This window comes from Artibeus jamaicensis, unplaced genomic scaffold, assembly GCF_021234435.1.
Source record: "Artibeus jamaicensis isolate MK-2021 breed Jamaican fruit bat unplaced genomic scaffold, CSHL_Jam_final contig_387, whole genome shotgun sequence".
Taxonomy (NCBI): domain Eukaryota; kingdom Metazoa; phylum Chordata; class Mammalia; order Chiroptera; family Phyllostomidae; genus Artibeus; species Artibeus jamaicensis.
Genome location: NW_026521812.1, coordinates 22,378,753 through 22,404,945, shown reverse-complemented (window position 1 = coordinate 22,404,945; position 26,193 = coordinate 22,378,753). Strand labels below are relative to the sequence as shown.

The 26,193-nt window shown below is 35.5% G+C and overlaps 1 protein-coding gene across 2 annotated transcripts in view; it reads left to right on the top strand.

The window, feature by feature from the left end:
* The window catches only part of CEP57L1 (centrosomal protein 57 like 1), a 55,701-nt gene that overhangs the window by 13,740 nt on the left and 15,768 nt on the right, over positions 1 to 26,193 (top strand). For both annotated transcript variants that reach the window (XM_037159029.2, XM_053664911.1), the window contains exons 2-5: positions 12,425 to 12,530; positions 13,490 to 13,655; positions 15,118 to 15,297; positions 16,521 to 16,642. In XM_037159029.2, coding sequence (XP_037014924.2) covers positions 13,493 to 13,655; positions 15,118 to 15,297; positions 16,521 to 16,642 — 465 coding nt within the window. In that variant the 5' untranslated portion in view covers positions 12,425 to 12,530; positions 13,490 to 13,492. The remainder of the gene's footprint in view (positions 1 to 12,424; positions 12,531 to 13,489; positions 13,656 to 15,117; positions 15,298 to 16,520; positions 16,643 to 26,193) is intronic.

Sequence of the window (26,193 nt, the reverse complement as noted above, 5' to 3'; positions counted from 1 at the left end):
CAACTTTATTTCTTCCTTTTAAATCTTTATCCATCTTTTTTTTTCTCTGTTTTATTGCTTTGACAAGATTTCCAGTTCAGTATTGAATAGTACTGGCAATGAACATCTTTTTTTCAAATGGTATTTTTGGTATCTCAGGTGGACTTTTGTTCTTGAAAAATAATACTTTGAGTTTGTTTTAATTAATGTTCTATTAAAGTTGTAATTTTTTACTTTATTATTATTTTTTATTTTTCAAGTACAGTTTTCTGTCTTTTACTCCCATCCCAGCCCCCCCCCATGCTCCCCACCTCCCTCCCATTTCTACCCCCCTTAGCTGTTATCCATGTGTCCTTTATACTAGTTTCTCTAAATCCCTCCCCCTTTTCCCCTGAAATTCCCTCCCCTCTCCCCTCTGGTCACTGTCCCCCTGTTCTCTATTTCAGTGTCATTGTTTTTATTTTGCTTGCTTGTTTGTTTTGTCGTTTAGCTTCTGTTAAAGGTGAGATCATATGGTATTTGTCTTTGAACACCTGGCTTATTTCACTCAGCATAATGTAAAGCTGTAATTTTTTAAGTTTAGTATTTCCTAAACCTTTGAGTTTAACTCAAAATATTTACTAGATTAGTCTCCAGATCTAGTAGTTTTTACATGGAAATAAGGTCTTTGATTTTTTTCTTTGATCAGTATCAGGTTAATTAGTCAAGTGTAGGAGATAAACTCTATTTTAAACATGTAATAGCTTTTATAAATTTTAATTACTTATGCTTCCAAACTACGTTTTTCAATTTAGCCTATCATGTTTTCTGACATACTTTACACAGCTATGAAGACAGACCTTCAATTCTAATAAGTAACATCTTCCTAAGTAATTATGCAGCTTTTCTAAATCTAATTAATTAGACTTATACATTTAATAAATCTTATTTCTACAATTAAAAACCCAGCTCCCATTTACCACCGTGGCTTCAGTGTTGTCCTTTTTATTTTATTTTATTTTATTTTATTTTATTTTATTTTATTTTATTTATTTTTTTCTTTTTTTTTCAGCTGCCTCCTTATTTTATATTATTTTATTTTATTTGCATCTGGATATTTCCTTTTTTTGCATTTGAACTTGGCTATATATTTGTTAATGTTGTGTATTATTCAGTATTTTTGTATTTAGGTTGGAAGGGAAATTTTCTGTTTTATATTAAATATTTTGATCAGAATTTTTTATATTTTATTTTACCTTTTATTGTATCCTATTTAATAAGTTACTTGTCTTTTTAGAATAAGACTTGTAAATAACTGCTGAAATAATTAAAAATATGTATTCTTTCAATTTCTAAAATCTTAGGCTGTCTAAGTAAGGTCATCAAGGTATTTATAACAGTATTCACTGTAAAGGCAGAACTACTATTTTAGGTTTATAACTCAAGAATTATGGCAGAAGCTTCAGTAAGATTTCGTGTTTGCCTTTCTTTTAGTAGAATTTTAGAAATAGATGAAAAGTTGAAGATTACTTAAGTCATCCCTTTTATGTAGAGGGAAAGTTACGGAGATGTTAAGGCACTAATTAGACTAACTCTGCAGAACTAGTTGGAACTCTCCTATCACCACTGTACCAGTGAATTCAAATGTAATGCCCCACCAATAAGCAGTAGGACTTGGGGGGATTCTCTGACACCAGGCATTATTCAGTTCAGGCATTATTATTTTGGTTCAACTTAGTTGCATTTTCTTAAATTCCTCTGTTCAGGAAGGGACAGATGATGGCTGTGAGACCTTCTGTTGTGGTATGTTTTATTTTTAGACTTGATTCATTTGAAACATATGAGACACATTCTGTTTCTTGCTTCAAAATAATTTTATGCCGATTCTTTGAATTCTGTTGCTCAATTTTACTCTTTAATGAGCCATCTTTATTTCATATGTTAATGAGAAACTATTACAGTATCTATTGAATAACTTGACTATATTTTATGATTCTGTTAGGTGCTTTTGAAGATACACTACAGTTCTTTTGTGCCATTTAGTCAGATTTACCAGAGTGGTTATCTATAACACTAAATCAGTTGAGTTTATTTTCTGCTTTTCTATACTGTTTAAGTTTTATTGCCTGTCCACTGTTAATAGGAGTTTCTGAATAATGGGATTATTAGGCACTTTTAAAATATTTTACTTAAGTATTACATAGTACACAAACTGAACGAACAAAATGCATTCTAAGAGTTACTGAGTAGATTAACACTGACATTCAGAGTGGATTTTTCCACAGATCCACACAGAAACCATATTTTTATAACATGGTTAGAATAGCAGTGACACTATAAAACCACTATTTCCTTGTTTCTAGGGGAAAGTGAATAGGAAATTATAGATAGGTATGTGGGAAACTTCACTTTCTGTAGTCTTAGAAAATTCCTATACTTGTGTACATACATATGTACATACATACATACATATATACATTTGCTCCTGGAGTGGGAAGAATCTTTCCTGAGCAAAAGAAGTGCTCTGTCAGGGAGTGGCAAGAGTGGGAATCAGATCTGAGTTCTTACATCAATTGCGGTAGATGGGACAATGCTGTGAGAGGTACTTAAAGACACTTACCCACTCAAAGCAGGGAGAAGCCAGCAGCGGTTGGTTGTATAACTGGTTTATTTCTAAATTTGAATTATGGCACTCTCCACAATGATTAATTGGTGCTTCTTTTCACTCTAAAGCTATTTTAGGCCTCTAATGATCTGTTTGGATGATGTACTTACTATACAATGATACTACAGTTTTATATGATCCCAGAACAGCTATGGTGTGTGATTTATGCAGTGTTTGTGTTATTACCCTTAGAAAAGATGGAAAATGCATGTCTGAACTAGGAATACATTGCCTTGCTGGAAAATTATAAAAGTGCTAAAAACCATTTTTTCATGGTGGAATTGTTGACAAAGTGTTAAGTTTACTTACAAAGAAACAATACCCTAATTATCATAAGAACATCAAGTTAGTGTGTTTGTGGCCTGTGAGTGAAAGAAGGAACACCAAGTATTGGACTGGGATTGGACATTGTCATCCTGAAGAGGAGCCAAGCTTGCCCTTCCCCTGTTGTGTCTGGATAGTTACCAGGGCCTGTGTTGAATTTTGCAATCCAGTTTGCTAAATCCCAGAGAATGTTGAAGCATTTACATAAACTCTGGGGTACAGGTGGTCTGATCTCAACTTGGTGGGTTATTTTTCTGTTTTATCAGTGACACTTTATATTTAGAAGAATTATTTAAAAAAACAGATGCAATGGGGAGGAAAAGAGTTTTTAATAATCTGCCTTTAATTCATAATTATTTAAAAAAACAAATCAATCTCTATATGAGACTGTGTATGAATACATTTTAGAACCAGCAAATGGCCTCCCCATCCCAGATGTTCTGGCGTTCAGAATAGCTTGGTGTACCTTCAGTTTACTGTATTTCACGGATTCTAAGACTTTTTTTTCCACATTTAAAAAATTTTCCTGAAGTAGGGATACATTTTGTATTGGCCTGGATTGAAGTCAGATTACCTCGGAGAGGATTTGCATTTGCCTCTACCAGTCATTTGCACTACGATCAACCGGAGACCATTTTCAGTAGGAGGGTTGTTTTTTGTTTTTGTGTCCACCCCACTGGTAGTGTGAATTCAGACTACAAAACTATCTTCTAGAAGTGTCTTCTAGAAAAAATTCAGTCTACCCAGTGCCCAGTACTTGAAAGATACTTTCAAGTTTTCTCATTTCTTTCTGCATTGTAGGTTTATTTCCCATTGATCTTACAATGCATGTTACAGCTTTATATGAGAGGTCTCCTATTTTTTTTTTCTTGTGGTACATAAAAGAATAATGCACCTTCTAGCAGTGGCTTAGATTTGCTAAAAGACCCACCAGATACTTTCTTAGGTGTCCTTAACCATCCTTCTTCAGAACTTGTTTACAATTGTTGTAGAAACATATCTAATAAACTCAAAGTCATTGTTACACATTTTCTTGCTCCTTTATCAGTGATGTTTAGTCTTTAATTTGCATAAGAATCAATTGGGGAGTTAAACTCTGTGTTTCTGGACTTATCCCCAGAGATTCTATTTCTGTGGACCTGGGCGATGCCCAGAAATCTATACTTTTTAACAAATACACTCAAGGTATTGGTACCTAAGTGATTGGAGGACCATATTTAGAGAAAAACTGCACACTCTATGTCTAGTGAATACTCATGGCTTCAGCAGTCAGCTCTGTATACTGGTGACTTCCGAATACTTGTCTTTAAACTTTTCTTCTTGGATGCCAAACTCATCTACACAACTGCCATGTCTCTATTAAAGGCAGAATACACTCACCAAGCATATGCTGCAATGAACAAGGGGTACATATATCCTTATAAATAGACATTTTGAAGTATTTTGGATAGATGCCCAGAAGAGGGTTGCTAAGTCATATGGCAGCCCTATTCTCTTTTTTTTTCCTGGTCCTGCTTGTTCGTTTATTTTGCTGACAAATATGTACTTATTACATTTTATTGTTCATCTTTTTAATCTTTTTTTTCTTCTTTTTAAAAGAAGACCTTTTTAATATTTTATGTAATATTGGTTTGGTAGTGACAAACTTCTTTAGCTTTTTCTTGTCTAAGAAGCTCTATCTGTCTTTGGATTCTAAATAATAGCTCTGCTGGGTAGAGTGATCTTAGTTATAGGTCCTTGCTTTTCATCACTCTGAATATTTCTTGCCATCCCCTTCTGGTCTGCAAAGTTCCTATTGAGAAATCAGCTGACAGTCTTATGGGAGCTCCCTTGTAGGGAACTAAGTGCTTTTCTCTTGCTGCTTTTAAGGTTCTCTCCTTGTCTCTAACCTTTGGCAGTTTAATTATGATTTGTGTTGGTTTGGACCTCTTTGGAGTCATCTGGTTTGGGACTCTCTGTGCTTCCTGGACTTAGATGTCTACTTCCTTCACCAGGTTAGGGAAGTTTTTTGTCATTATTTTTTCAAATAGGTTCTCAATATTTTGCTCTCTCCTCCTTCTTGCACCCCCCAATGCAAATGTTGTTGTGCTTGAAACTGTCCCAGAGGCTCCTTACACTCTCCTCACTTTCTTTTTTCTTGTTGTGTTCAGTTGGGTTGTTTTTGCTTCCTTATATTCTAACTCACTGATTTGATCCTTGGCGTCATCCACTCTACTATTGATTCCCTGTAAATATTTCTTCATTTCAGTTAGTGTGTTCTTTATTTCTGACTGGTTCTTTTTTAGGTTTCCATGTCCTTTTTTATGCTGTTCAAGTTCATCTGACTTCATCTCCCCTTTCCCTAAGTTCATTAAGCATCCTTATAACTAGTTTTTGAACTCTGCATATAGTAGATTGTTTGCTTCCATTTTGTTTAGTTCCTTTCCTAGAGTTTTGTTCTGTTCTTTAATTTGGAACATGTTTCTTTATCTTCTCATCTTGGCAGCCTCCCGGTGTTTGTTACCATGTATTAGGTAGAGCTGCTTTGACTCCATGTCTTGGTAGTGTGGTCTAATGTAGTAGGTGTTCTGTAGGGTCCAGTGGCACAGCCTCCCTGATCACCCAAGCTGGGCACTCCAAATGCACCCTCCCCACTAATTCTGTGTGAGTTATGTATACCCTCCTATTGTAGTTGAGGTGTTTTTGCTGTTGGCTCATCAGTAGGAGGGATTTATCCCCAGATAGATCAGCTGTAAGGACTGGCTGTGACTACTGTGGAGGATCAGCAGTGCAGCGGCCCACCCCACAAAGCAGGACTTAACTTTGGTAGGGCTCTGGTGCTCAATGGTTGAGTGGTGCTTAAACATGGACTGGAGCTGTCCACTGGGTGCGCTAGCTCTGGGGCCTTTCAGGAGATACAGGCCAAGGTCAGCTGCCTCCTCAATTCTGCCTGGGGCCACCAGGCATGAACTACAAAGGTATCTCTAGATGACTGATACTTGTGCTGGGCTTGGAGGAGCCCAGGCCAAGCCAAGCTGCGGACCAAGGCCAGCTGCCACTAGTGCCAAATCTGGGGCCACTTAGCAAGAGGTACAGGGCATGCCAGAACCAGATGCTGCTTGTTCCAGAGATTTTAAGCAAGTCTGAAACATGAGCCAAGGCAGGCCATTTGTATGGATAAACCACTGGAAACAGCCTGCATGGGCCTGCAGGTTGATTGAGGTGGTGTCTCAGGGACTTACCAGAGCAGGGCAAACAGTGATAGCCAAGTTAAAGGAGACTCAGATAAGGCACCCACCTGCTGGCTGTGTGTGGAGAGGGCTCAGAAAAGGACCAATGGCTTCTGCCAGCACTTTTGTCTGGCAGAAAGCTGCCCTTCCCAGCTCTCACCCTAATACCAGGCAGTTCAGTTCCTTCCCATATATCCCTGGCTCCTTTCAAGATGCTGCCCCAGCACTGGAACTCAGAAGGAGTGAAGCCAAGTAAGTCTATGCACCGGCCCTTTAAGAGCAACTGGCTGAGACTCCAGAATCCCTCTGTCTCCCTCAGCCACAATCTCCATTGGTTTTTATGGCCAGAAGTCATAGGTACTTCTCTCCCTGACTCTAGAACCCTCAGCTAGGGGGGCCTGGTGTGGGGCTGGAACTTCTGGCTTTTAGGGGGGACCTCCATAGCAGAAATAGCCTTCCCAGTTTTTATCATCTACAAATGGATGTGGGGACCTGCCCATTCCGTGTCTCCACCAGTCTCAGTGTAACTTCATTATATCATTAGTTATAGGACTTCAATTCAGATAGATTTCAGGTGATTTGGAATGAGTTGTTGTATAATTTATTTGTAATTTTGATGTGGTTGTTGGAGGATTCAAGTACTGCATTTACCTATGTTGTCATCTTGACCAGAAGACTTTATTCCCACTTCTCTTGCTTTAGTTCAGGTCTTGGTCACCTCTCACATAGAGTTCTGGAATAGCCTCCTACCTGGACTTCTAGCCTCTAGTTGTTTTTCTCCTTTCTAATCTCAGACATCTTTATCAAAGGCAATATGATCCTGTTGCTTTTCAGCTGAATGGCTCTTACTGCCTATGGAATAAAATCCAAACACCTGTGCCTGGCAGACCAAGTTCCTCAGATCTGGTTTCTGCCTCCTCCTCTGCAACACTCATGCACATTTGCAATCTTTCTGCTTTGTACATTACTTGTAGTAACTTGCCCAAAACACCAGAGCCTCTCTTGCTTTCATAACTTTGTATAAATAAGCAATATAGCATGGTGGTTAAAAGTGTGAGCTTTAGAGCAGGGGTCCCCAACCTCTGGGCCACAGGTCAGCACTGGTCTGGGCCTGTCAGGAAGCAAGCCACACAGCAGGAGGTGAGCTTGAATATAATGTGCTTGAATCATCCCCAGACCAGCCCCCCACTCCCTTCGTGGAAAGATTGTCTTCCACAAAACCAGTCCCTGGTGCCAAAAAGGTTGGGGACCACGGCTTTAGAGCACACTGCCTGAGTTCAAATCCAACTTTGCCAGTTAACTAGTTGTGTGTCCTTGGGCAAAATATGGTTTCTCTGTGCCACAGTTTCGTCATTTCTAAAATGGAAATCATTGTGTTTCATAGAGTTGTCATGTGGACTTGAATAAGTTAATTCACATAATGTCTAATAAATGTGAAGCATCATTATTACTATGCTATTTCTTTTGTTATACACTTGATCTTCTCCTCTACCCATTCTTGCTCTTTCTTTGGTCTGTATTTTTCATAGGTTTGAATGGTTAATGAATGAAACTTTATTGTGTTTGTTGTTTCTTATTTGCTATAAATTGGGAAACCAATTAGAAAGGGTAGAGATGTCCTATTATAGACTAGTAAACAGGCAGCTCAGTTAGCAGCCTGGAAGGGAAGAGAGCAAGAGGTGAAAAGACACAGAACAAAGTCTGTAACAGTCGGGAACTTAACAGTGAAGGAGCAAACAATCCAAGTATCAGTGTGGCTCTCTAAGTATCATTCATTGTACGCAATTAAAATACTGTGATGGAATCCTTAAGTTATCCCGAAGGTTAAATTGTATTGAGTATGTTCCACCTAAAAGGAAGGAAAGCAGGTTAAATATTATGGAAATATTTCTCTTAAAACTAGTTGAAATAAATTTTGTCAGTTAAATAGGTAAGTGTCAGTTATTTATCATTGTCCGTTAGCTCATTCCCCTTTGTGCTGCCTGAACAATCAGGCACCCTTCTCATTAATTCTAACTATTAAGTGTGCTCAGTTTGTGGGTGAAAAACAGGTAAAGGCCAAGGAGGAGGATTTGTAGCAACTAATCTGAGTACTCTTACCTTTAATTCATTATTTGATAAATTTCTGAATTCTTTTTATATTTAATGTTTGCCATCAGCCTTTCTAAAGAGAAATGGTTAGAAGCAGAGTGAAGGACTCTGCTCAGAGTCCTGAACTCAGAGTTAAGTACAACAGGTAAATGTAATAAACATTATAAGAATATGGAAACCCTTTCAAAATCATAGGAAGTTAGACATTTCTGACAACAGAAAGGTACCAGTACCAGTAGTACCAGTAATATTTTAAATTTTTAATAACTAATATTTACTTAAATGATTCATTAAATTACAACACTGTATGCAAAGATATGTACCAAGGTATAATATGTGATTTTTTAAAACTTATGACAATATTTATAAATTTGTTGGGTTTAACCATGACAAACATTAGTGAGGGGAGAGAAGAAGAGAAAAGTTGTTGACCTAACAAATTGGTTGCAGGGGATTCATTTTACAATTTTTTTTTTCAATTAGGCCCAGAGGAAACAATACCACTTTGCAGAGCATAGCAGCTTGGACTGTAGACATTTATTAAAGAAATGAACACAGTTGCCCCCTCTGAGTTTATATTGATATAGGAGGCATAAGGCCCTTAAAAATGAAAAGATGTAAGTTCCCCAACAAATGTCCATATAAATAATTGATACCATCCATCTTCAGCTGTTTTCTACCTCTGTAGAAATCTAGATAAGAGGAAACTAGTACATTTGTGTTCTTTATTATAAAACTAATATATTTATTATAGAGAATGGTTAAGAAGTAGAAATAAGAAAATAAAAATCTCCTGTTCTTCATCAATGAACATTTTAATACCTTTAGTCTTTTGTCTAGGCTTATCTTTGTCCTTTTCTAAAGTTGGGCTATAATTATGTGCTTTTATATTCTTCTGTATTCATTTCATATTAAGCCAGGAGCATTTTCTCATGAACTGTAGTTTATGTAAGATAAACTACAGTTAAAGATGATGGGGAGTCTAATAATTTAAGTAATGCCAAATATTTTTAAGTTTTAAACTTACTGGGTTCTAGTTCAATAAGGAAAAATCCAACTTTCTAATTATTACATATAATGTTTATAAGTCTATTCAGGATGATTTTTCTTTAATTTAGTTATAATTCCAGTTTAGTTCTGGGAGGAGGCTAGTGTAGCTGTCTTGGGTCCAGTGTTTATAAGTCTAGTTATTTTAAATTCAGCAATTGACAAGCTTGCTTGGAAATTAGGTAGCTTGGTAGCATGCACTGAGTTGAGTTAACTGTGCACATAACATGCTATGTTATAATTTATATAACATTCATTAAAAATTGGCTTTACTTTGTACTGTTTAAAAGCTAGGTATTGTACTCATGTAATCATATTCTATTCAGACTCATTTAAGATACTGAGTTTGATGAATGCTCAATAAAAATTTAATAATTATGAGATAAGATAACCAGTTTTATTGGATATACTGCTGAGTCACCCCTATGTCCTTTTCTCCCCTCTCATTGCCTGCCTTCTAGTCTTTTTTCAGTTGTGAGATTACAAGCTTCGTGACAGCAGAAGCCAGACCCTGTGTGTTTCTTATTTCTAAAAGGCATAACATATAGGTTGTAGATATGAAATAATTACTTCTTGTTCTCACTTTGACTCTTTTGTTACTGCCTTCCGCTTTTTTCCTCCCAATTCTCTGATCACTCTTTTTGATATCTATTGAGGGTTTTTATTCCTTCATTTGCCTCCTAAATGCTAGTGGTACGGTCTTTAGCATTCTGAGTTCAACCCTTTTCCCTCCTAAATCTGTAATTCTGAACCTTTTAAAATCTCGCTTTAACAGGTCTAAGGGGCATCATGGTGACTGGACAGAATGTAGCTAGCTCTCTAATAGTTAAAGGCACTGAATGTCAGCATCCTGAAAATTGCTGATCTTTCTAGAGGTATCCAACCTTTTGGCATCTCTGGGCCACAGTGGAAGAAGAAAAGTTGTCTTGGGCTACACATTAAATACATTGTGACATGTAATCACAAAAAAATCTCATAATGTTTTTAGAAAATTTACAGTTTTGTGTTGGGCTGCATTCATAGCCATCCTGGGCCAAATTTAATATTTATGCTTCTTGCCTACATCAGTCCTTATAGTGATAGCTGTAGAGTGATTATTTTTTTAATCTAGCAAGAACTGTATTTAAAACCAATTATGAATTATGTTAAATAGGTCAGTTTGAATGTCAAATGACAATTTATTAAATGCAAATTTTTCTTCTAGTATTAATACATTATGCATGATCAGTCACTGAAGCATATTGATTAAACTGCTTATGAATTTCTGGAATTTAATAGTTATGGTACTCCTATAAAGTCATTGCATAGTTTTAAAAGTTGGCTGTACGCTATTGCAGTTTCAAGCAATATGGCATATTGAACATTCAAAGAAATCTTTTCTAGTAAAGAACACAACAGTGCTCTATAAAGTGCTTGCAACATCTTTTTTAAAGCACGGCTGAGTTAGCAGCAAAGTAAGGGGCAAATAGTGAGACTGTACATGAGAAAGCCCAGTTTTATAGGCATAAATGGACCATAGAATCTCTTTTATCCCAGAGAGCCCCTGCTGTTTCCTCCAGGCCTCCTGACCTGGGCCTTTAAGAAGGCATTCCTGATTGCATGGGGCAAGAGACAAAATCTGCCTAGACACGGTGAGTGATAAGCTTAGACACTGCAGTATAAAGTTGGGATCCCCAAAGGGTTAAACCTTGTGTGAATGACAGGAAAATAACCTGCCCTTCAGAATGACCCTGCCTATCTGGATGGCAACATTGGAACCTAGAAGACATAATATTGCCATAGTGCTAAAGGAAAACAATTGGCGATCCAGCACTATACATCCAGCAAAATTATCTTTTAAGAAAAAGAGTGAAAAGAGAGACATTTTAATAAGGAAAACAAAAACTAGGAAAATTTACTACTAACATACTCACTGAAAGAGCCTGTAAAATACAATCTCAGAATGAAAGCCTTAAGAAAAAAGGTTTGGTAATTATTGCAGGTTCAGCTTCCCAGGAAGCAGATTCTGAGGCAGAGATTAGCATACACATTTATTAGAGATTATTTTGGGGATCAATGCCTTGGAGAGGGAGAGGAAAGAGCAGTGTTAGGCAGAGAGAGAAGTTAAGCTGAGATGAAGACACAGCAAAGGTTTCATTGATGCCATAGGATTAGGAGGTAGGTGATCCTTTAGAGTTGTCTTGAGTTGGGGGAAGAGGGTCAGGCCTTTAACCCCCACTGAATGTGGGCTGCCCCGTGAAGGAGTCTTGTCCTTGGATGAGGTAATGTTCTTTAGGCAGAGCAATCCCAAAGAGAGCTGGTAGCCACGGGCTTCCTTCTGGCTACACTCCTAGTAGCTGTGGGAAAAGTACGCATTCCTAAAAGGCAGTCCATCATAAAGTCCACAAAATACTTATAGGTGAACGTAACCGTTAACCTTATAAATTAAAACAATATTGTCTAGTTTGTGTGGTTAAAATAAAAATAGAGCCAGCAATCCCAGACATCCATAGCTTTATGAGTCTGGAAAAGATTGATTGGAATTAATGCATTCTAAGATCCGTGTTACATACTAGAATGATATACAGCAATGAAAATGAATACCACACAACTGCATGTGCCAAGATGCTTTGAATGAAAAAAAGTATGATCCTGTTTATATAAAGTTTAAAAACCAGCAACAGTAAACACTATATTGTTAAGGATACATAGATGTATGATAAAACTAAACAGGCGTTAGAATGAGCAGCACAAAGTTTAAAGCAAGAGATAGGAAAGGGCACACAGAAGGCTTGCACAGAACAGTGTAGCACTCTATTTCTTAAGTTAGGTGTGGATACACAGAAATTGTTTTGTTATAATTCCTTAAACTATACATGTGTGTATTATATATATGGTAAGTTATTTAAAAAACAAATTCTTAAGGTATTAAGAAGGAAGAAATCTACTGGTATTGGGGATTAGTAGACACATGCTGAAGTTATCTCCTAATTAGTATTCAGCTGTCCTGATCTGGATCTACTCAAGTCCACTGAGATTTAATAAGAAATTAACTATCATTGATTATATGATTGAGTAATTTCTGTTTGATTTCTCCATTTTGCCCTTAATTGGGGGATGGGATTTCATAAGTGTTTTACATGCATTTCAGATGCTGTGAATGATGAAATTTGAAGTTTGAAAATGGTTCTAAACTTTGCATCAAGATTTTACTAGATAAATCCGATATGTAAATATCTAATTCAACATCTACATCAGTAAGTGTAGAAGTTATTTTTATTTCCTTCCAAATCTGTTAAATTCATAAAAATCATAGAAGGAAGCTTTGAATTCAGCCTAAAGACAGTGAGCTCCGTCTTTCTGGAGATAACAAGCAGAGCTTGGATGACCTGTTAGAGATAATGTGAGGGTAAGTTTATGTTGAAAGGAAAGGTTAGAATCCATGGCCTCTAAGAGCCTCCCAGACTTCAGTAAATTACATGATTCTGTGTTTAATTCAGTGTATCTTACCTCCCTTTTCTCTGACCATGAGGACAATTAGGTAAAAATTTACCTACTAAAATGATTAAAAGAGCTCTCTTACAAACAACTAACCAGATAAGACCCCCTGTCCCCCCAAAAAGCCTGGAATGACCAAAAAAAGCTATTTTAGAGTCTTCAGATTTGAAAACTTCCTACACTAGATGATTGGAATGCTAATGTATTTAAATGGGTTAGATTCAGAAATTGATATATCCAGAATTCTCTCAGACATCCCTTTGGAAGCCAGCACATCAAAGTCGAATCTTAGAAAATTAAATTATGTGGGTAGCTTGTTTTACAAGCTGTGTTGTATTTTAGAATATATACTTTCTCTGTGAATCCTAGAGTCACTCTTTTTATGTAAAGGTGCTCAGACAATGAGACATATATGGACTTACGAGAAACCTGAAAATTCATACCACCCATGCAGTGCTTACTCCAGGGCATATGCTCATTGCAGATCAGGCAGAATTAATTGTTCATACTGTTTATACAGTAAATTGTCATTTTTCTTTGTTATTTTGGTGAGCTTGTATTATTATAGTTGAATATGTGACAATTGAGTTCCTAAAGATACAACTTCACAGTATATGATTTTGTATTTATGTTAAAGTTTCACCTGGATATTTGATGTTTTTATGATCCAAATAAGAATGAATGATGCTATACTATATCATTTCTTTATTTTGTACAGATAATGGATTCCGAACTAATGCACAGTATAGTAGGAAGCTATCTTAAACCTCCAGAAAGAACATTTGTTCCACCATTCACCCAGAACGATGAATTATCTCAGAATCACCACTCTGGGAACTTCGAAGCTACCTCTTCTAAAATGCTTCGTAGTCCAAATAGCCAAGGTAATATTAATTTTAAAAATCTTACTTAAAATTAGGGGAGTGGTACAAAGTATGTTGTATAAATCTTCTCATTTTTATGTGAAAAGAATATAATTTCATTTTTAACTAAGTCTTAATTAAACTAATTTAGATTCTGTTATTAAAAGTTTCAGTAAATTTAGACAAGTTATTTAACATTTTTTATTCTGGTTACAGCTGTAAGGTGACATATATTATAAAATATGACATTCATTACCAAAAATGTCATAAGAAAACAAAAATTCTATCAAGAATAAAAGGTCAGATTTGGAGTCCTTCTAACTAGATTATTACAATGCTAGTGAATTAAGTAGAGTTATGGCTTATTCAAGGATTAAATCCAGAAATTGCATATATCCAAAATTACCTTGAAAATTCCTCATGAAGCCAGCATGTTAGAGTAACTATAAAATATAAATATTGTCACTTTTAAGGTATAAATTTAGAAGGATCTTAAAACTGAATTAGGAAAATGTTTATGATTCAGTCATACCTATACAGTACAAATTACTTCCTAAGATGCTGAGAATCACTTTGATTTTTAATGTTCTCTGATAATGGCTGTCAATGATAAATAGACTAGCCTTATGGAGTAAAACAACTGCAAGAAATAATAATCCAAACCAATGAGCCAGCCACAGATGCTATATAAAGAGAAACAAATATAATTTCTTTATCTCATTTGTAAAAAAAATGATAATCTTTAGCTAACAACTCCCTAATTGAATATACAGAAAGTATATATTCTAAAAGACAACAAAGCTATATGAAATATAACATTTATTTGTATTCCATTCATCTCTAGTTTTATAGTTTGAAGTAACAGCTGAATAGAAAGTATAAGATAATAATCTGAACTTACCTGAATTATGAAGATGTTAACTGTACCTAAAAAAAATCTTAGTAGTTCATGTGTACACATATAATCTTTCAAGCCTGATAGGAGGTAAACCACAAGGTTATAATTTTTTTCCAGTGGAAGAAGCTGTGTTCTTCCTCCTATGTCCTGATTATTAACACTGTATCTTGGACAAAGGAATAATAAGTGTTTGTGGTTTGACTGCAACCGAACACATCAATAACTGAGGAAAACCTTTACCTTTAAACCTAAATTTCCACATTAGTAGATACTGTATTTTAATTTTCTTTATTCAGACTCAGATTCTTATGCCTCCTAGACTATATGTTATCTTAAGGTCTTTGATCATTAGCTTTCTCAAACCTAGAAAATCACCAAGTACAATCCTAAATATATTGCTTTTACAAGATATGTTAGAGGAAATTTGTTTCTTTTTAGACTTTTAGCTATTATTTCCCATTTTTATGAGAAATATATATTACACGTTTTTCTGGTTCACTAACGAAAATGTACTGCTCTCTTTCATATGATTGTAAGTGTTCAAAAATTCTCATTTATACTATCAAGCAAATTTTTTTTCAACAGCTCTTATTTTAGCCCTAAAAACTCTTCAGGAAAAGATTCGTCGTTTAGAGTTAGAGAGAACACAAGCTGAAGATAATCTCAACATTCTTTCCAGAGAAGCAGCAGAGTATAAAAAGGCCTTGGAAAATGAGACTAATGAGAGAAATCTGGTACACCAGGAACTGATAAAGCAGAAAAAAGGTAAGTTCAATAGTTCTCAGAAACAAAAAGTTACTAAAGTTTACAATTTGAAAATAAGCCCAGTCTAAGCAGATTTACTCAAATATATTTGTTCTTATATATACGTTTAAACTCCTAAGCATTTTGTTCTCAGACATTTTGGTATTTGCAGGAAATGGATATAGCTTTGAACCTTTTTAATTGTATCTGTTTGATCCCAGTTCATATGTCTTTGAGATTACAAGAAAAATTAAGTTTTTAGAAAAGTTGTATTTAGAAATTAGAATATCTCCAGAATACCAACAAAATTTAGTTTAACCTAAATATAGTATTCCAGTATATAATTGGAATACTTTATAGTTTCAGGTAACATGGTTTTAAAATTTAAAAATATAATGCAACACTAGTAATTAAATAACATAAACACCATAAAATGAATAAAAAGGAATTTTATTTAACTTGAGAGGTTAATTAGATAAAATGGATACATAGGTAGAAGTTCTGTGGAAATTATGAGGAAGATACCTGGACACAGGCTTTAGAGGTTTAGAAGGTAAGTACTTTACATAATTTCACATCAGCCCCGGCTGGTGTAGCTCAGTGGATTGAGCGTGGGCCTGTGAACCAAAAAAAAAAAAAAAAATTCACATCAAAACGTGTAGCTTTGTTTTTAAAACATGACACCCACCCTCAAAAACAGGTTCAAGTTTGTGTTTCAACTTATAAATAGGATGAAGAAATGGGGAGAAATATTTTTTTCTGAAGTAATTGGACAAAGGTAGAAGAAAGAGCAGAGGAAAGTAAGAAATTAAAGGTTTAGAAAGAAGTTGCTGTCATAGTTGAGAGCAGAGGAAAGTGGAAATGGTAGAATGCATATACTTGGGTTTCTTGAAAGAGAGGAAATACACTGATGGAGGACTTTGGGTCCTCCATTTTCCAGTTAGTGCCCTTTCCCAAGGACAGCCAGGATATTTATCATCCCACAAGTTACTGATATCTTCCCCTTTCAGATGTATGTCTTCTGGGTCTTTAGGGGGAAATCATGTTAAGTCAGTTATATATAATTAATGAAATATTCACAAAATGGATGTTTATAACTGGGAAAGTCAGTACACTGGAATAAAGAAGGCTTGAACTTTTAATTCTTGATTGAATTCATATAATGTATTTCTTCTGATAACCGAATGTCTGGTCTATGTGATAAATCAACTAATTTACTTCTCATTACTTTTTCTTTTTCATAGATATAAGTATACAGTTAAGCTCAGCTCAGTCTCGCTGTATTCTCTTAGAGAAGCAACTAGAATATACAAAGAGAATGGTTCTCAATGTAGAGCGAGAGAAGAATATGATCCTAGAACAACAGGTGAACATATTTTCTATAAGGAATATAATATAATATGTTTTTGAAGAATATTTAATGTCTGTCTGGTGTCATGGTACTAGACTTATTGAGGCGATCATTTCACAGTGTGTATACAAAGATGGAATGACTATATTGTACACCTGGAACTAATAAAACATTGCATGTTAATTATACCTCAGTAAAAAAAAAAGTAAGATGTAAACTGGATGACACAAATTAAATATATAATAAAAGCTAGTAAATTTGCCTCAGAAAAAAGAATATTTAATGTCATGGGAAAATTGTTATATTATAATCTTAAATGATATTAAGATATAAAGATATATATAGATTTTCACTGAGAGTGATGCCCACTAGGTCATTTGGACCAATCTTTTTAGAGAGGAAAACAAGAAAAACTGTACAGGATATTAAAAAGAGAGACAGAATAAAAGAGGAGAAAGAAAAAATATGCAGTGGCATCAGAGAATTAACAAGTTGATTAAAAATCACCAATTCAAAATCTGTGTGTAGATTTAATTCCAGAGAAGTAGGCCAGATACTTCAGGCTCCTTCTGAGGGCTGATTCCAAAACCGTCCACTGAGAGGCTAAATAATGCTTTTAACAGCCATCCTTTTGGGGCCAAGGAAATTAAAGTTAGAATCCAGAGCCTATCAAGAATAGGAATGCTGGCAAATCCTCTGTGCAGAGTACTTTGAAAGGGTGAGCAATAGGGAAAAAAAAGATTACAACTCTGCTCTGGGTTATCAAAGTAACTCAGAAAATCTTGGTCCCTGAAATTGAATTAAAGTGATTCTGGACTGCTAATATTCTCAAGTACCTCAAATTATTTCTACAAACATTTCTTTAACACAGCAAGAAACTTTCAATCAAAGATAAGTAGGCAGAAGGAGCCAAGACACCAGGAACAAGATACAGCATACTTAATAGTCTATATGTATAAACATGTTCACAAGTTAGCTCCAGCTATGTACTGGCCTTAACAAACACAGACTACAAAATTATTATGCCTGCTGTAATCAAGGAGGTAAAAAGCAAGATTTAAATTTTCAGCAGAACATTGGAGAGCATAAAATGTCAGAACACATCTGAAAAAGAACCATATAAAAATTATAGAACCGAAAAACATAATAACTGAAATTTAGAACTCAATGGATGGATCTAATAGATATGAAGAGATAATTAGTGAATTGGAAGGTAAAACCATCTAGATCAACGAGGAACCAAAATAAAAGTAGTTTTAAAAAAGAGTGGGAGAAATAATTTTACAGTGAAAAGGTCAAAATTTATGTGGAAAAGCAAGGGTCCGAGAATAGCCAAACTATTCTGAAGAGGGTGGGACCTCGCTCTACCGTATGTAATTGGAGGTCCTAAAGGGAAGGAGAAGGAGAAGGGAACAGAGGTTGTATAAAGAGATAATGGCATAGACTTTTCCAAAACTGATTAAAAAAAGAATATACCACAGATTCAAGAAGCCCTATAAAACTAAAACAGGATAAATAAAGAATCTAGACACCTTGGAATAAAATAAATAATGGGGCATGGAAAAAATCTTAAAAGCTTCCTGGTAGGGGGCGGGGTGGTGGATTACTTTCAAAGGGACAATAAAATAACAGCTGCTTTCTCAACTAAAATTATAGAATCCAGAAGACAAGAGACTAATACACTTATGACATAAAAGAAAATAGCTGCCAATTGAGACTCATGACTGGGAATAATATCCTTTAGAAATAAAGGTGTAATAATGACATTTTAAGACTCACAAATACTGAAATAATTTGTTACTAGGAAATTCATCCTAAAGGAAATACTAAAGGACATTATTCAAATAGAAGGAAAATTATTTTAGATGGAAGGTCAGAGATTCAAGAAGGAATGAAGAACAAAAAAGGTGGTAAATATATGGGTAAATGAATACTTATTGTACTAAACAACAGTAATAATGTTCTGTCTGGTCTACATATAGGTAAAGGGTTAAAATTAGTGAAAGTAATAGCTTGTAAATTAGGAAGGGATAAATGTAGTTTAAAGTGTTCTAGGGTCTCTACATTGTCTTGGAAATGGACAAAAGTGCTGTCAATATTGGATTTTAATCAGTTAAGTATTTAGTAGATTTCTCAGGGAACTAGAAAGATTGATTCTAAAATTTATGTGGAGGACTTCCAGCCAAGATGAAGGCATAGGTAGACACTTTGCCTCTTCACACAACCAAACGAAGAACAACAACAAATTTAAAAACAAAAAACAACCAGAACTGCTGTAAAGTCAAACTGTATGAAACTTGACAACCAAGGAATTAAAGAAGAAGCATTCATCCAGATGGGTAAGGCAGCCAGGGTGGAGAGGACACGCAGCAAGGTAGAGGCTGAAGGACTGGGAGAGCAAGGCAACTGGGGAGTGAGACAGACTGTGTAACCCAGGGTTCCAGAGCAGGGAAATAAAGCCTTAAGACCTCTGGCTTTAAAATCCTATAGGGATTGTAGCAGCAGGAGAAACTCCCAGTCTCACGGGAGTTTGTTGGAGGGACTACAGGGTCCTAAAATGTACACAAACCCGCCCACCTGGGAATCAGCACCAGAAGGGCCCAATTTCCTTGTGGGTAGCCAGGGAAGTGACTGAAAGCCTGCTGAGAGTGGAGCAAGCAGTTTGTTCCCTCTCGGACCCCTCTCCCACATACAGTGCTACAGCTTAGCAATGTGGGTTGCCCTGCCCTGATGAATACCTGTGCACCAGATTAACAGCTGGAATAGCACAGTTGGCACATGGAGAGAAGGGCACAAAGTAAAGTGACTGTCAACAGAGTGAGAGCCAGGAGACAGCTTCTTCCTGGGTAATATCCAGAGGCCAGACAGTAGCACTGCCTCCTCCCTGAGCCCTCCCCCACAAAGAACCACAGAGTGGTGAAACAGGTTGTCCCACCCTGGCGATAACCTAAGGCTCCACCCCACACAACTTACAGGTGACTTTTCTGCAATAGGCTATGCTGCTAAGACAGGGAGTAAAAGCTCTACCTAATACACAGAAACAGACATGGGGAGGCTGCCAAATTAAGGAGACAAAGAAATATGGCCCAATGAAAGAACAGTTCAAAGCTCTAGAAAAGATACAACTAAGTGACAAAGAGATAGCCAACCTATCAGATGCACAGTTCAAAACACTGGTAATCAGGATGCTCACAGAAATGATTGACTGTGGTTGCAAAATAGAGGAAGAAGTAAAGGCTATGCAAAGTAAAATAAAGAAAAATATACAGGGAACTAACAGTGATGGGAAAGCAACCAAACTCAAATCAATAGTTTGGCAGAAGGAAGAAATAAACAGTCAACCAGAACAGACTGAAGAAACAAGAATTCAAAAAAAATGAGAGGCTTAGGAATCTCCAGGATAACTAAACATTCTGACATCTGGATCATAGTGGTGCCAGAAGGAGATGAGGAAGACCAAGAAATGGAAAGCTTATTTAAAAGAATAATGAAGGAGAACTTCCCCAAGCTGGCGAAGGAAATACACTTCCAAGAAGTCCAGGAAGCTCAGAGGGTTCCGAAGAAGTTGGACGAAAGAAAGCACACACCAAGGCATATCATAATTACATTACCCAAGATTGAAGATAAGGAGAGAATCTTAAAAGCAGCAAGAGAAAAGGAGACAGTTACCTACAAAGGAGTTCCCATAAGACTGTCAGCTGATTTCTCAAAAGAAACCTTACAGGAAAGAAGGGGCTGGAAAAAAGCATTCAGAGTCATGAATCTACATCCAAGTTACTCTTTGCAGCAAAGCTATCATTTAGAATGGGAGGGCAGATAAAGTGCTTCCCAGATAAGGTCAAGTTCAAGGAGCTCATCATCACCAAGGCCTTACTACATGAAATTTTAAAGGGACTTATCTAAGAAAAAAGATGATCAAAACTATGAGCAGTAAAATGATAACAAACTCACAACTATCAACCACTGAACCTAAAAACAAAAACAAACTAAGCAAACAACTAGAACAGGAACAGAATCACAGAGATGGAAATCACATGGACAGTTATCAGTGGGGAGAGGGAGGAGGAAGGATGGGGGAAAAGGTACAGGGATTAAGAAGCATAAATGGTAGGTACAAAATAGACAGGGAGGTTAAGAATAGTATAGGAAATGGAGAAGCCAGTGAACTCACATGTACGACCTATGGGCATGAACTAAGTGGGGGGAAGAATGCTGGTGGGAGTGGTGCAGGGCAGAAAGGAATAAAGAAGAGAAAAAAATGGGAGCACTGTAATAGCATAATCAATAAAATATACTTTAAAAAATAAAATTTATACAGAAAAGCAAGGGTCCAAGAATAACCAAACTATTCTGAAGAAAAATAAGGTGAAGACTTGCCCTACTATATATTGAGAGAAACTATAATGTTATCAAAATTAACATGATATTTGTATGGATAGCCGATAGAATAAAGGAGTAGAATGCAGTCAGAAACAGATCCACTTATATGGAAATTCAATATACAACAAAGGGGAAGAAATGAAATTGGATCCCTACCTCATACCATATACAAAAATCAGTTCCAGATGGATTAAAGATGGAAACATAAAAGGTAAAACTTTGAAATTTTTAGAAGCAAATGCAGAACAATGTCTTTACAATCCTGGGGTAGAGAGGAATAAACACAACAAAGTAACATAGAAAAAAGGACAGAGTTGTAATGAAACATTTTTCAGGAAAAAAAGGAATCACAAATGGACATACATCTATGGAAAAAATGATCAATCTTATTAGTAACCTGGGAAATACAAATTAAAGACACAGAGGGATACTAATTTACATTGACCTGATTGGAAAAAACTTAGAAGTCCGACAGTTCTGTGAGTCAAGGAGGACACAACCCCAGAAGTGCAACCACTTTGTCTTGCAGTTCGGTGTGCACGTTCCCAATAACTTAGAAACTCCTGTGCCAGCTAAATATTGTAGACCAGTGACTTAGAATAGTTTTAAAAATGTTTTACTGACATACAATTTATTTAAAGTGAAATGTATGTGCAGTTCAGTAATTATCGATAAGTATATATTCTTGTGCAACCACAGCCCTATCAAATCATAGAACATTTTCATCAGAAATCATTTCATATCTCTTCCAGGTTATTCTCTGTTCTTTCCCTACCTCCAGACAAGACAACTGTTGCTCTGACTTATTTTACCTTAGATTAATTTTGCCTATCCTATAACTTTTATATAAATTGAATCATAGGAAACATACTCTCTTGTATCTGGTTTGTTTTTTTAGCATAAAGTTTTTGGAATTCATCCATGCTATTGTATGTATCAGTAGTTCATTCCTTTTTATTGCTATGTAGAAGTCATTATATAGATACGCCACAATGTGGTTATCCATTTTCCTGTTGGTGGACATTTGGCTTGTTTCCAGCTTATGGGTATTATAAATAAAGCTATTATGACCATTCTCATACAGATCTTATTTGTGGACATGCTTTCATTTCTCTTGGGTAAATGTGTAGTGGTAGAATTGCTGAGCCACAGGATAGGTATATGTTTGATTTTAAAAGAATCAACAAAACTGTTTGCTAGAATATTTTCTTTTAGAAGCTTTTTATCTTCATTTTTATATTTAGGCTTGTGATCCATCTGGAATTAATTTTTGTATGGTAAGATAAAATGTTCACGATCAAAATTTTTGTCATATGGATTTCCATTTGTCCCAGCATTATTTTGTTAAAGACTTCCCTTTCACCAATTGAATTGTTTGCAACTGAATTCTTTGTCAACAGTCATTTGACTGTATAGATAAGGTCTATTTCTGAGACTCTGTCTTATCTATTGTGATTGTTATCACAAGCGCAAGATCCCTTGCACTTCTACTTAAATTTTATAATCAGTGTGGCATTTTCTACCCATAAGTCTGCAGGGATTTTGACTGGCATCTTGTTAAATTTATACAGAGTGGGGGAAAAGTAGGTTTACGGTTGTAAGTACACAAAACATAGAGTTTATTCTTATATTATTATTTATTCATTATTGTGTTATTTTCCAAATGAATGCTGCAAACCTACATTTCAATCTTCTTTACTTCTCTTCCCAGTGGTTTGTAATTTTAATGAGAAATCTTGCACATTTCATGTTAAATGTATCTCTAAGAATTTTATGTTTTCTAATGAATGGTATTGGATTACTCTATATACTTTTCTGATACTAGTATATAAAATATACTGCTTTTGTGTGACTATATCTTTTGCCTTTGCTAGGTTTATTACTTCCTCTAGTTTTCTTATTTTCTAAGGATTTTCTGATGTACTTTTGTGGCTATGTTCATGAGGGATCTTACTTAGCAATTTTCTATAATGTCTTTTTTTGGTGTCATGGTTTTATTGGCCTCATAAAATTAGGTGGAAAAGTTTTCCTCCTTCTGTTTTCTGAGAGACCTTGTGTAGGACTAGCGTTATTTCTTTCTTACATGTTTGCTAGCTTCTATCAAATTTAAATTCTATCTGAGACTGCGGTTTTCTTTGTGGAATGTTTTTAAATTATGGATTCAGTTTATTTAACATATAAGACCACTCAGATTTTCTGTTTCCAGTGGCTCTGGTGCTATTCCCTCTTTTATTCTTGATATTAATAATTTTGTACTTTTACTTTTTAAAATGACTAATTTACAATGTCACTTTATAATTTTATTGGTCTTTTACAAAGAACAGATTTTATTATTTTTATTTTGTTGGATTAATTTCCACTTTATTATGTCCTTTCTTCTACTTACATAGAATTTAATTTGCTCTTTTTTCCCTGGCTTTATATGTTGGAAGATTAGATTATTGATTTAAAATTTTTTTGTTTCTCTTTATATTATGTATTTTCTCAGGAAAGCTACCAATTTCCCTCTAAACAGTGATTTACCAGCATCCCAAAACTTTTGATGTTTTATATTTTTATTGTCATTCAGTTAAAAATATCTTCTAACTTCTCTAGAGATTTCTTTTAACATTGAATTGACTTCTATTCCTCTTTTGCTCTCTCTTCTTCTCCTTCATTTTAGTAGCTGCTCTAAGGGTTAAAATATATATTCTTAACTTAACCACAGTCTACCATGAATTAGTGTTAAAACACTTTACATGTAATGTAAGATCCTTGAAATAGTGTACTTCCATTTATCTCCCTTGGCTTTAGAGTTTTCGTAAATTTATTTCAATATATGTTAGAAACCACAATACATTGTTATTATTTCTGCTTTAAATGGTAAAATTTGGTTCCTGGACCTAGTTTCCATGTGTGTGGGTGGGGGAGGTTACAAGGATGTCCAAGAATTCAACTCAGTTTTAGCACTACCCAGAGGTATTAAAGATGCTGTCTCAGTTTTCTTCTGGCTTTCATGGTTTCTAATGAAAATTATCTTTATTCCTCTATGCATAATGTGACATTTCTCAGGTTCTTTTAAGATTTTCTCTTTACCATTGGTTTTTAACAATTTGACAATGATGCACTCAAATATGGTATTCTATTTATTCTGCCTGAGTTTGTTTTGGAATTCTTTAATATGTCAATTAATATTTTCATCAAATTTGGAATATTTGGGCCATTGTTCTTCAAATAATTAACTCTTGTTTGCCCTCACTCTCTTCTCCTTTTGTGTCTCCAACTGAATGTTAGACTACAGGTCACCAAGACTGTTGATTGTTTCAGTTTTTAAAAAGTTTATTGTTGATGCTATTACCATTATCCCAATTTTTCTCCTTTTGCCCCCCTCCATCCAGCCCACCTCCCCACTTCCATATTCAAACTCTACAACATTGTTCATGTCCACGGTCTCTTCATATATGTTCTACAACTAATCCCTTCACCTCCTTCAATTAGCCCTGGCCTCTCCCCTCCCCTCTTACAGTTGTCAGTCTGTTCCATGATTCCGTGCCTCTGGTTCTATTTTTGTCATTAGTTTATTTTGTTCATTAGATTCCTCTTAAAAGTGAGATCATAATGGTATTTGTCTTTCACCAACCTGCTTATTTCACTTAGCATAATGGTCTCCAGTTCCATCCATGCTGTTGTAAAAGGTAGGAGTTCCTTCTTTCTTTCTGTTGCATAGAATTCCATTGTGTAGATGCACAACAGTTTTTTATCCACTCATCTACTGATGGGCACTTAGGTTGTTTCCAACACTTGGTTGTTGTAAATTGTGCTGCTATGAATATGGGGGTGCATAATTTCTTTTCAGTTGGTATTTCAGGATTCTTTGGCTATATTCCCAGCAGTGGAATTGCTGGGTCAAAAGGCAGTGCCATTTTTAGTTTTTTGAGGAAATTCCATACTGTTTTCCACAATGGCTGCACCAGTGTGCATTCCCACAAACTGTGCACTAGGGTTCCCTCTTCTCTACATCCTTACCAGCACTTGTCGTTTTTTGATTTATTAATGATAGATATTTTGGTGAGGTGATATCTCGTTGCAGTTTTAATTTGCATCTCTCTGATGGCAAGTGAGATTAAGCATTTTTTTATATGTCTATTGGCTCTCTGTATGTCCTCTTCGGAGAAGTGTCTATTCGGGTCCTTTGCTCATTTTTTAGTTGGATTGTTTGTCTTCCTGGTGTTGAGTCTTATAAGCTCTTTATATATTTCAGAGATTAAACCCTTGTCTGATGAAAGAAATTGAGGAAGATACAAATAAGTAGAAACATATACCATGTTTATGAATTGGAAGAATAACATCATTAAAATGTCCATACTACCCAAAGCAATTTATAGATTCAATGCAATTCCTATCAAGATACCAATGGCATATTTCACAGAACTAGAACAAATATCCAAAAAATTTATATGGAACCTAAAAAGACCCAAAATATCCTCAGCAATCTTGAGAAAAAAAGAACAAAGTTGGAGGGATCACAGTACTTGGTATCAAACAGTACTACAAGGCCATTGTAACCAAAACAACCTGGTACTGGTATAGAAAGTGGCAATAGACACATAGATCAATGGAACAGAATAGAGAGCCCAGAAATAAACCCACACTTTAATGGTCAATTAATATTTAACAAAGGGGGCAAGAGCATACAATGGAATAATGACAGCCTCTTCAATAACTTATGTTGGGGGAACTAGACTGGCACATGCAAAAAATGAAACTAGACCACCAGCTTACACCATAAACCAGAATAAACTCAAAATGGATAAAAGATTTAAATACAGGTTGCAATACCATAAAAATCCTAGTGGAAAGCATAGGCAGTAAAGTTTCAGATATCTTGCATAGCAATGTTCTTGCCAATATTATCCCCTAAGACAAGGGAGATAAAAGAAAAAACTAAACAAATGAAACTAGCTCAGATTAAAAGCTTCTGCATAGCTAAAGAAACCATCCCAACTGCCTGGGAGAATACATTTGCTGACAATACGTTGGACAAGAGGTTTATGTTTTTTAATAGACTTTATTTTTCAGAGTAGTTTGAAGTTTATAGAAAATTGAGTGGATAGTACAGAGAGTTCTCATATACCCCTCGCCCCTCATAGTTGCCTTTGTTGTTAACATCTTGCCTTACTGTGCTAATAAATACCATTATAAAACAG